At 55.6% G+C, this 11277-nt stretch overlaps 1 protein-coding gene across 1 annotated transcript in view; it reads left to right on the top strand.

The window, feature by feature from the left end:
• TEAD4 (TEA domain family member 4) overlaps nucleotides 1–11277 on the top strand; it is a 76528-nt gene that overhangs the window by 52887 nt on the left and 12364 nt on the right. Inside the window, exons 5-9 of the mRNA XM_012651065.1 lie at nucleotides 2632–2760; nucleotides 3863–3906; nucleotides 4422–4477; nucleotides 6938–7077; nucleotides 7756–7929. Coding sequence (XP_012506519.1) covers nucleotides 2632–2760; nucleotides 3863–3906; nucleotides 4422–4477; nucleotides 6938–7077; nucleotides 7756–7929 — 543 coding nt within the window. The remainder of the gene's footprint in view (nucleotides 1–2631; nucleotides 2761–3862; nucleotides 3907–4421; nucleotides 4478–6937; nucleotides 7078–7755; nucleotides 7930–11277) is intronic.

Genomic DNA, 11277 nt, shown 5'->3' with positions numbered 1-11277 from the left:
CCCCCCTGGGGGCTGGTGGTACGGCCCCCATGTGCTTCAAGGAATCGCACCTGTCCTTGTCCACAGGTTCTGACTGGGGCCCAAGGGCAGCCTTCACTGGATTGACGGACAGGCACTAAAGGAAGCCCGGAGGCCCTTAAAATATGCAAATGTTCATGTATATATGCGTTTTCCTAGAGGGATTTTTCTGTGGATTTTTGTCATACTCTAGGGGTCTGGGACTCAAAGTAATTAGGCTCCGGGGTGGAAGTCAGGTAGAAACCCTTGGGTTCCAAGGTGTGCTTCTAGCTCTGGCTCTGGCCTTGTGGCCGTGGGCACTCAGGCCAGGCCCCGGATCTCCTCGAGCTCCATTCGTTTCCTCATCTGTAAAGCGACAGGTCGGCAGAGTGCTTATCTGAGTTCCCCTTCAGTGGCTCCCTGGCCCTGTTGCCTGGTCACTGCAGTCACTCCCCGTAATGTCCTTCCCACTTCCTCCTGACTCTGGCCCCACCCTCCGAGGCCCGTGGTTTCCTGAGCTCCAGTCATTTGTTTGGATCAGGTATCCGGGAAGGGACGCAAGTTGCTGGCACTGAGCGGATGGAGCTCTCTGGCCTCATAACGCTGTTGTTAATCACAGGTCTGCAGGCTCGCTGGGGGGCGGCCTGCCATGTCCTTCCTGTCCCCCCGGAGGGAGGGTCCTGGAGGGGCTGGCCTGGGTGTGCTTGGAACTTCCCTCCTGAAAAGTGCAAGTGTCCTCGGGAAGAGGCGCAGCTTAGACTTACAAGCTCAGACTCTGCGAGGAAGGCCCAAGTTTGGCACCAAAAGGACGGTGGCGGGCGGGACAGGAACAAACCTCATCGACTTCACTGCTTTGTCCAAGTGGAGGATGACCCCACCTCTCAGAACAGTCCCCCATGTCCTGTCTGGGGCATGCTGGTGCTGTCAAGTCCTGACGCGCCCCCCCACCCCCCGCGTTGGTCTGCATGGCCCCTCTGTGCCAGTGTGGGCCGAGTTCGCAGGGCCCACCGTCACTGCTGTTAGCACCCTAGTCGCCCAAATTCTCTGAGCTGCAGTTTCTTCATCTTAAACTCGGCATCTTACTGGTCCCGCCGGTCTCACAGGGGTCCACGTGAGGTGGCATTCTTGTAGATCTCCTAAGGGCTGCCCTGTGCTACCCTCAGAGGAGGATCGCAGGGCCTGCCGTGTCCTGGGTGCACAGCCACACGGCGCCAGGACACTGGGTGGGCCACCGAGAGTCTTCTGAGCCTCGGCCACGATGCTAACCCTCTCGGGGCTGGTGTGTGGACCCAGGGAAGTCTCCCCGCAGCAGTGCCTGTGAGCTGCAAGGATCTCCATTGTTCTCAACCTCCGTGTCACTCAACGGAAGATTCGGGTCTACCAAGTTAATTATTATTAAGTATCGAATAATAGTTTGCTTATTTTTACCATTTAAAAAAATTCATCATAAAGTTACAGAATTTTTTTTTTTTCTGAGACAAGGTCTTGCTCTGTTGCCCAGGCTAGAGTGCAGTGGTGTCATCATAGCTCACAGCAACCTCAAACTCTTGGGCTCAAGTGATCCTCCTGCCTCAGCATGCCGAGTAGCTCGGTCTTCTATGCCGAGTAGTTCATGCCACTATGCCTGGCTAATTTTTCTAATTTTTTTGTGGAAATGGGGTCTTGCTCTTGCTCAGGCTAGTCTCGAACTCCTGGCCTCAAGCCATCCTCCTGCCTCAGCCTTCCAAAGTGCTAGGATTGCAGGCATGAGCTACGGCGCCTGGCTGAGATACAGAGTTTCTAATTGGAGCTCCTGAGTTGATGCAATCGAACCATGTAGCTCCAACAAAGCTGCACACAGTGACAAAGACACAAGACCCATTAGGCTTTTTGAAATAGGTGATGTTGGTTTTGAAGGCCTTGGGGATTGCAGAGCTCAGGACGGGCACCTCTGGCTTGTGCAAGTATAGAAGATTGCTGTTATTACCAGTGTCGTACAAATGGCCGTCCTAAGTGCTTGTTCAGGGCCTGTGCAGAGTGAACCTGTTCTTTGAGGTCTTTGAACCTCAGCGGTGGAGGGCAGCAGACGGCAGGTTTTTACATCCTGACAGGTGAAAGATTGGTGAGTCCCTGGTGCCCACAGTGCCAGGGGAGGCCCCCAGGCTGGACTGAGGCAGACAGGCCCAGGGCACTGCCTCTTGCTTCCAGACAGCCCAGGTGGCCAGGGATGATCCCTCCTGCGTGTTTGAGGAGGGATCCAAAGGTATTTGTGCATCATCTGCCACGAGGCAGGTGCTGAGCCAGGTCCCCATCGTGCGGGGGTGAGCGAGGCATAGAAGCCCCCTGTTGTCAATGTGTCATGGTTAGTAAAAGGACAGATACCATCTGGCAGACAGCCTGCAACCTCTCTTCAAGCTCTGATGAAATAGGCAAGGCAAGTATTATGCCCCTTTGACAGATGAGGAAACTGATCAGGGAAACCAGGTGACTTGCTCAGTCGCAAAACAAGTTAGTAGCACTGCACGGGCTTACCGGCTGGTCCCCAGCTCTGGCCGCTGGCAGTGGGTGAGCATCCTGACCCCGAGGCCAGACCCACCTCGCCTCAGCCTGACGAGCACTCCCTGCTGAAGGTCTGTCTCGCCATGTCTCCCCCAGGACCAGGCAGCCAAGGACAAGGCCCTGCAGAGCATGGCTGCCATGTCGTCTGCGCAGATCATCTCCGCCACGGCCTTCCATGGTAGCATGGCCCTCGCCCAGGGCCCAGGCCGCCCAGCAGTCTCAGGGGTAAGTGGGTCGACGAGAGCCAGAGGCCAGACCAGCCCTTTCCTCCCTCCTCCCACTTCAGAAGAGCCAGGAGCATTGGCCAGTCCAAATTTTTCTGAGGCCAGGAGAGAGGGGGAAGGAGGGACCAAGGACCAGGAGCCTCTCTGAGTCACGGCTCAGGTGGTATTGTAGCCACCTTCTTGGGGTCCTCGGCAGTGACTCGGCAGACCTTTCACAAGGGGAAAAGGGGCTGTGCCCATGAGCTGGGCAACCGGTAGCTCTGCAGAGTGAGCCCAATTTACAGATGAGGAAGCTGAAGTCCGGCGGCCTGGAGCTGAAGCCTGGGGCCTGGGCACAGCACGGGCTTGTCCCTGAGCAGCCTGTGCCACTCGGCCTCATCCCCGCTCCTCCTGCCCAGGGACTCAGACCTGCCCTCCTTCCAGACGGAGAGCTGATGTCCAGGAACAAACCCTTGCTTGGATTTTAAATTTCCTGGCCGTGGGCAGGTTGGCCACACTTTCAAAGTGGTCCAGAAAGGTTCTTCCTTCCCAGAGCTGCCTCCTCACAGGGTTTTCTTGGCTCTGGGCACTAGGGGGTCTTTGAGGCACGCCCACAGCACCATCCTGGGCGTGTGGGAGGGCAGCGCCAGGCCCCGAGCCCTGTGGGCCTCTTGCCAGCACTTTTCAAACTGTGTACCAGAGAGCAGTAGTCCAGTGCATGTTAAGTAGATAGGACACGAAATGATTCTCTAGATAAGTGAGTTTGGAACACTTAGAAGTAAATAGCTTGCTTGACTCCAGGACTCTTCAGAGCCTTAAGTGCTCATGTGCGCCGTGGGTCTCCGGGGGAGCACAGTGTGCAGTGTTGGCCAGACGTGGGTGCTCGTTCCATGGAGCACCTTGTCAACAGAGCCTTTTGGGGACTAGACTCCTTAAAACTGGCTTTGGGGACGCTGCTGTAGCCCGTTAGCAGTGACCAGCTGGACAGGGGCAATGACTCCCCTCCCTACACCCGCTGGGCTCAGGCTCCTGCCTCCCTTCCAGCGGAGGCCCTGATCTGTCTCCCCCACCACGGCCCTGGGTGCGCGTGCGCTGTGCTGACTCTGCACTTTTTGCCTCCTCAGTTTTGGCAAGGAGCGTTGCCTGGCCAAGCCGGAATGTCCCATGAGTGAGTATGGCCTGGTTTCTGCTACCAGTTGCTCCCTCAACTCAACTTGAACCCATAAACTCACGAAGTTGAGCCTGACCTCGAGGGTGGGATGGGGCCACAGCTGGGGGTGGGGTCAGCCTTGTGGGACAGCCTTGAGCTTAGGGATTCGGCTCTCCCGCTCTCAGGCATCACTGGGCTCAGCCTGTGGTGTCAACACCCTGGGGTGGCATTTGCCAAAACCCCAGTCTGTCCAGGATGTAGGGGGGGCCAGAATGTGGGGCCCAGAGGGAAGGAGGCTGGGACTGAGACCTCTGGCTGGCCTGGGAGTGAGGGGGAGAGGGGTGGGTTTCCTCAACAGACGTGCCACTTCTGCAGATCTGCCACAAAACCCGAGGGGGTTGTCAAGGGAGGGAGCAGGAGGTCAAAGCCCACCAAGGCCACTGATGGCCGGACCACAGAGGGCGTCGGACCCTGCTTGAGGCTCCGGGGCGGCAGCCTGCCTGTGGCAGACACCCCTCTCCTCTCTCCCGCAGTGTGAAACCTTTCTCTCAACAGACCTACGCTGTCCAGCCTCCGCTGCCTCTGCCAGGTGGGTCGGCAGTGCGTGTGCCTCGCATGTCACAGCCCTGCGGCTCCTGTCCCAGGCACCAACGGCTGGATGCCCACATGCCCCTCTTAGGTGCCGCCCTGTCGTGTGCTGAGACCACACAACCAGTCTCCCAGCCACTGCCCATTCCTTGCCCCCAGTGTGCACACCTCCGCGGTGTGCCAAGCCCCCTCCTGCTCCCCGGGGTGCCTCGATTGTCCCCCTGCCAGCTGTGCTCAGGGCTGGTGGGACACATGCAGTTCACAGGGCAGTGCCTGTGTCTGGGCGGTGCCTGTTTCTGGGCGGCTGCCCCGCCTGGCCACCCTTTTTGCCGCATGTGCGCCTCACACACCTGGGCTCCACGGATGGCCTCCCTGCCCTTAACCACCGTTTTGGGCTTGCAGACTGGCTACCTGCCTACTTTCTGGCCCCTGGCCCCTTGGGCTTCGCCTGTGCTGAGAGCAGCCCTGCTGTCCCACAGGTCCCTGGCTGTGGCTTTCTCTCACCCCCACATGGAAACCAAGTCACTAAGTTGGGTCTAGTCCACCCTCTCTCTGTCCATGCTGCCCCTGCCTTCACCCCAGCCCCGCCACTCTTGCCTGGGTGACCGCGGCAGCTCCTCGTGGGCTCCCTGCACCCGCGGTCTCCTCTCATCGTCCAGTGACCTCCACTTTGACACGTTGCCTCTAGCATAAAGCACATCCCTGGTGATCTGAGCTCTGGAGGAGGCCTGGAGCCCTTCTCCAGTTAGCTCTGCTTCCTCCAGCCTTTTTTTTTTTTTTTTTTTTTGAGACAGAGTCTCGCTCTGTTGCCTGGGCTAGAGTGCCGTGGCATCAGCCTAGCTCACGGCAACCTCAAATTCCTGGGCTCAAGCAATCCTCCTGCCTCAGCCTCCCGAGTAGCTGGGACTACAGGCATGCACCACCATGCCCGGCTAATTTTTTCTATATATTTTTAGCTGTCCGATTAATTTCTTTCTATTCTTTAGTAGAGACGGGGTCTTGATGTTGCTCAGGCTGGTCTCGAACTCCTGACCTTGAGCGATCCACCCGCCTCGGCCTCCCAGAGTGCTAGGATTACAGGCGTGAGCCACCACGCCCGGCCCTCTTCCAGCCCTTTTATCCGCCCGGCTCCCACCTGCCTCTGGCGGAGGCCGGCCTCCCGGGGCAAGGTTTCTCTGACCTGCTGCCACCCTGGTTAGGTGCCTGCGGCTGCCTGCCTGTCCGCCCGAGGGCGCTGTGCCCGCCTGCACCCAGCACTGGACACTCTTCGTTGTCATTGTCTGTCTGTGCCTGTGACTGGCTGGTGTCTGTGCAGTGCACAGCGGCCCCTTAGTAAGCCTCAATGGGACACATGGGACACCTGCTTCGGCTGGTGTGTCCAGCGTGGCCCTCTGCCCAGGCCTCTGCCTGGTCTTCCTGTGTCTGCTCTTCCACATGCTCTTGGGTTCCCTGCCTTGGCACAGGTCCCACCCCTCCCCCTGACCCCCACATGGAAAAACCGGGGTCACCTACGGTTCTACCCCAGGGACCCCTCTCGTGCCACAGTCGCCAAGTGCCGAGCTCTCCTCCCTGCACGGTGGCTCTTGAGGCCTCCTTCACCTTCCTCCGGGAAAGCACAGGGCCTCGGGCCTCCCCACACTGGAAGGGGACCTTGCGCTGCCCTGCTTAAACTCCCCCAGCCACGTCCCTGGGCTCTCAGGGCAGACTCCGTCCTGCCTCACCGAGCCCCCACCACTGTCCCTTCAGCCTGGTCTCCTGCCGCGGGCCCAAACCCACCCTTCTCTGCGCTTCCACCGCACGAGTTTCCAAACCCTTCAAGCTGGTTCACAGCCCTGCATGTTTCCTCTGCTCGGAATGCCCTTTCCTGCGCCACCCAGTACTCCCGGCCTCCCCCAGGTGCACGAGGAGCTCCCCTTTGGTTCTGGGTGCATGCATGCCTCGTTGACTCGTATCCTGTTCCTTCGGTCGTCCATTCCCCTGGCAGCTACCCTGTGTCGGGTGCCTCTTCTGGGCTGGACCCTGTGCTGGGTGTGGGGAAACAGGAAATGTCCCTCTGTCCTAGGGCTGACACCGTCTCGTATAGCTGGTTCCCCTGGTTATCTCCCCGACTGGGCCAGGAGTTGCTGTGGGCGAGGATCTAACAGGGCCTGCACCGGAAGCCCTCTCAGTCCTGCAGGCCCCCGGCTGCCTCCATGGTCCGGGTCTCTGGAGTGTGGTTCTGTGCAGACGCCTGAGCGGCCTGAGCGGGGTCAGGCTAGCCCCTCTCCACCAGGGGCTGCCCTGGATGCTCTGGCCCCTGCCCGGCTCTGCCCTCCGCCACCCTGCAAGGAGGCCCACCTAGGGGAGACGAGAGGTCCCCCAGCCAGCATGGGGTCTCTCCGAGGAGGCCTGGGGTCCTCAAAGAGGCGTTGGCAGGGAGGGTGTCTGTGGACAGGTCCCATGTGCCTCTCCCACTGTGCAGGGTTCGAGTCTCCTGCGGGGCCCACGCCGTCGCCCTCAGCACCCCCGGCGCCCCCGTGGCAGGGCCGTAGCGTGGCCAGCTCCAAGCTCTGGATGTTGGAGTTCTCTGCCTTCCTGGAGCAGCAGCAGGACCCGGACACGGTAGGTCCTGCCTGGGGCCTGGCCGGCATTCCGCCGACTCCTCCGCTCTTTTCTGCCTGCTGCGGCTTCCGTGCCCCGCTCCTGTGCCCACTCCGCTTTGGGCCTTGGCTCGGGTTTCCTGTTCCTTTCCGATCTTCCCTGCCTCCCCAGACTCCTCCATCCCTCTTTCCTTCCTCAGGGCTTCCTCTCCCACCCCAGCTCTCCTGGGCCGTCTCCCGCCCTCCTCCTGGCCTGACCAGCTCCCATCCAGAGTGGCTGCAGCCCAGCCCAGCCTTTCCCTGCCTCCGAGGGGCAGCCAGGAAGCCGAGGGGCCTCCTGTGTCTGCTCCACATCCTGCGGGACACCAGCCCGCCCCCTTCGGTGTCTGGTGTCCTGGGTGACCAGCCTCGCCTGCAGAGGTCAGAGGGGCAGCTAGAGGAGGCCAGGCTGACTGGATGCCAGAGACCATTTCACTCTGACATGTTCAAACTTACCTTTTAGCTGAGGAACCCATTAGCCAGACAGACTCTTACTCAGAAGCCCAGTAGATAAAAGAAATAGACTTCTACTGTCTCTGTTTTACCCGTGGGGAGGCTGAGGCCCATTGAGGTGAAGTGACTTCTCCGGGTCACGTGGTGTTTGCGCACCAGCCTGGCTGCGCGCTCCGTTCTGTCCCTCAGCCCGCTGCTCTCCCCACAGTACAACAAGCACCTATTCGTGCACATTGGCCAGTCAAGCCCAAGCTACAGCGACCCCTACCTCGAAGCCGTGGACATCCGCCAGATCTATGACAAGTTCCCGGAGAAAAAGGGTGGACTCAAGGAGCTCTTCGAACGGGGACCCTCCAATGCCTTTTTTCTCGTGAAGTTCTGGGTAAGCCCTTTGATAAACCCTTCCTTCCAGCCCCGCCGTGTGTCCGTGAGAGTGGGGAGAATGGGACAGTGGGAGAGGGTGCCCTTGCCGTAGGAGAAAGCTGGTGAGGGCCGTGCCCGTGAGAGGGGTGAGCGCGCGCAGCAGCCATCGGGGACGGCGGTGATGCCAGAGCGCTGGGCTGTAGAATGAGGCTCTTCCCTGACGGGCGGTAATGGCAGCCGGGCAGGGCAGGGGTGGGGCCGTAGGAGGTGTAGTGCTGGGAGAAGACTTCCAGAGACACTGGGGGTTGGGTGAAGGGCCAGCATGGCGCGCCCTTGTCACCCAGGTCCTTGAATGGCAGATCCTGAATTGCTTTCCGGCCTGGAGTGGGGCAGCTGGTCCTTCAGCCTCATATGCAGGGCACGCTGGCTGGAGCTGGGAGAGGGGAGTGTGGGGTTAGGATGGGTCACCCAGCCACCACTGCTCCAGGGCCAGGCTATCCCCCCAAAAAACGCCACCCATCTTCTCAAACAGCCCCGCCCATAGACGTGGCCTCTGCTTCTCCACCCACCTCACCCCTGGGCAGGTGCTCAGAAACGCCTCCTCTAAGACCTGGAGACTCGGTACCTGCTCTGGGAGCTTACCATACCTGCCGGGTACACACAGCGAAGGGATGCAGGGGAGAGAGTCAGACAAGCCACGCAAACCGCGCCAGTGGTGAGGACGCGCGGGAGGTCAGGTCTGTGCGGCCTGGGATATTCTCAGCGCCCAGACACCAGGCTGGGTGGTTCCAGCCACATTGCCCTTCCTGCTCCCTCAGTTCTGTTAACTCTCCTTTTAATGCCTCTTGCTCAGAGATTCTTACCCTAAATTGGCTCCCAGACTCCTTTGCTAATCTGAAAGCTTGACTTTTCCTAGAAAGAGGCATGTTCACACAGAAGTTTGTGTGTAATTCCAGGTGGCCCACAGGTTCCTGGCTAGCAGCCCCCAGCCTAGCTGTCATCCTCAGCTAACCTGGGAGGGGCTGGCTGTCTCCAGGAGAGGCAAGTGCTGGAACTGAGACCCAGGGCCCTGATCTATGAGATGCTCAGTGTTTGTACTCTGCCAGCAGGGTGGAAACGGGGCCTTAGGGATGGGCAGATCTATTAGGCAGAGATGGGAAAGGCTGCTACAGTCTGGGGGAGTATGTGAGTTACGTAAAGGCAGAAGGAAATGGGCTCCAGAGGGGAAGTCGTGGGTGAAGGTGTGAAAGAGGGAATAATAGGAAACAAAAATGGAAAAGTGAGTTAGATCCTGGAAGGTCTTGATCATACTAAAGTCTGAGCTTTCATCTATGCTAGGATGAAAAATAGATAATATTTTATTTTACTTGATATTTTTAAATCAATTCATATTCATAGTTAAGATTATTAATACAATGCTTATTTAAAGAAACAGTAACGAGAAACACTGGACTCTTGTCCTACTTCTGTCCACACCCCAGCCCTAATCCTGAGTCAGGCTCTGTAAACTGTAGCTGTTTATTCTGGGCTTTTTCTCCTTAGCTCTAAATAATATGCTTATATTGTTATATCTTGATGTCATGACTAAGACTATATTTTCATTCCATTATGGTAGAAAATACTAGCTGTGTTACACCACTTTTCACCTCGTCATCCCAATGAAATCAGATCCAGTAATTTAGTAAAAGCAATAGAATGTTTACATTTTTTAACAAGTAGATTGAGCACTGAAAAGCCAGGAAGAGTATTATGATTACATTTTATTTGTTGTACAACTTTTTATTTTTTCCTGCAAATAAGTGGCTTTTTTAGCTTTTAAATAGGCCTATTCTTAAAATGTTACAAATTGCTTTGTCATAACCACCATATAAAATTTAAAGAAATTTCTTTCACAAATGCTCAAACCTGTTAGATAATTTATCAGTTCCTCCTCTCACCTGGAGCACTCCCTCCTGGACGGCTCTGTTCTGCTCCAGTTTAAATGGGTTTTGTTCTAGGCTTGCCCTACAGTTGTCATCCTGAGACTCTCCTATCTTGAGTTTACAGTTTACTACATGTCATATTTCTCTCTTTATTGGTATACCACCCTCATTTTGCTGGAACATGCCCTCTAGTACTTTCTAAGAAAAGATGCATGGTGTATAAATGGCCTTGCATATTCGAAATTTTTTTTGTCCTTCTACTTGATTGATTGGTAGTTTGGGTAAGAAATCTAGATCATAAATCATTTTCTCCAGAAATGATTTTCCAGAACCATTTTTTAATGTATTGCTTTATTGTCTTCTGGCACAAGTGGTCTGATATTCTAATTCCCTATCTTTTGTCATGTAACTTGTGTTTTTCTCTCCGGAGTTTTAGTATTTCTTCTTTATTCCTTATGTTCTTCGATTTCACATTGATGAGCTTTGGGATGTATGTTGTCTTGCTTCCCATTTTGGAGCCAGGTACTCAGTAGGCAGAGTGTTTCAATTTTAGGAAATTTACTTGTATTATTTCTTTGATCATTTCTTTCCCTCTGTTTTCTTTTCCAGGAACCCCTATTAGTCTGATGTTGGAACCCCCTGGACTTATGCTCTATGAATTTTTACCGTTTCTTTATTTTCTGATGTATTTTCTTGATCTATGTTCCTGGAGATTTCCTTACCTTTGTCTTTTAACTTTTCTGAATTAGTAAGATTTATATTATATAAAACTCAAAGTAACATAAATAGTTTGTTTTTGCCAGGTGCATTGGCTGACACCTGTAATCCCAGCACTTTGGGCCGCCGAGGCAGGAGGATCACTTGAGACCCGGAGTTCGAGACCAGCCTGGGCAATGTAGTGAGACCCTGTCTCTAAAAAGCAAAAGTAGCCAGTGTGGTGGTGTGTACCTGTAGTCCTAGCTACTCGGGAGGCTGAGGTAGGAGGATTGCTTGAGCCCAGGAGTTAGAGGCTGCAGTGAACTGTGATCGCACCTGGGTGCCAGAGCCTGGGTGACAGAGTGAGATTGTCTCAAAAAAAAAAAAAAACAAAACTGTTTTTCTTCCACGTGAAGGAAGTCTGGAGGTAGACCGTCCAGGGCTGCCCTGTGAGTCAGCAGGGACCTGCCTCCTCTCTATCTGCCACCCTCAGTCCATGGCTCTGTCCTCAAAGTCATGACTGCTGGAATTCCAGCCATCATACTCATATTCCAAATGTTAAAAAAAGCCAATTTAGCTCCCTGTAAGGGACTTCCTAAGAAGAATTAAATACCATATGGTGTGTAATTAGTTGTATGGCTGCACATAGATGCAGAAGAGCCAGGGAAAGGAAGGTGCTTTTTCAGGTGGGTAAGTTGCCTTTCTGAATGAAATCAGGGTTCTGGGAGTATAGACAAAGCTAGAGGAGT

This window comes from Propithecus coquereli, unplaced genomic scaffold (assembly GCF_000956105.1).
Source record: "Propithecus coquereli isolate 6110/MARCELLA unplaced genomic scaffold, Pcoq_1.0 Scaffold346, whole genome shotgun sequence".
NCBI lineage: Eukaryota > Metazoa > Chordata > Mammalia > Primates > Indriidae > Propithecus > Propithecus coquereli.
Note: the sequence above shows the minus strand (reverse complement) of the source record. Positions and strands in the feature narration are given on the sequence as shown.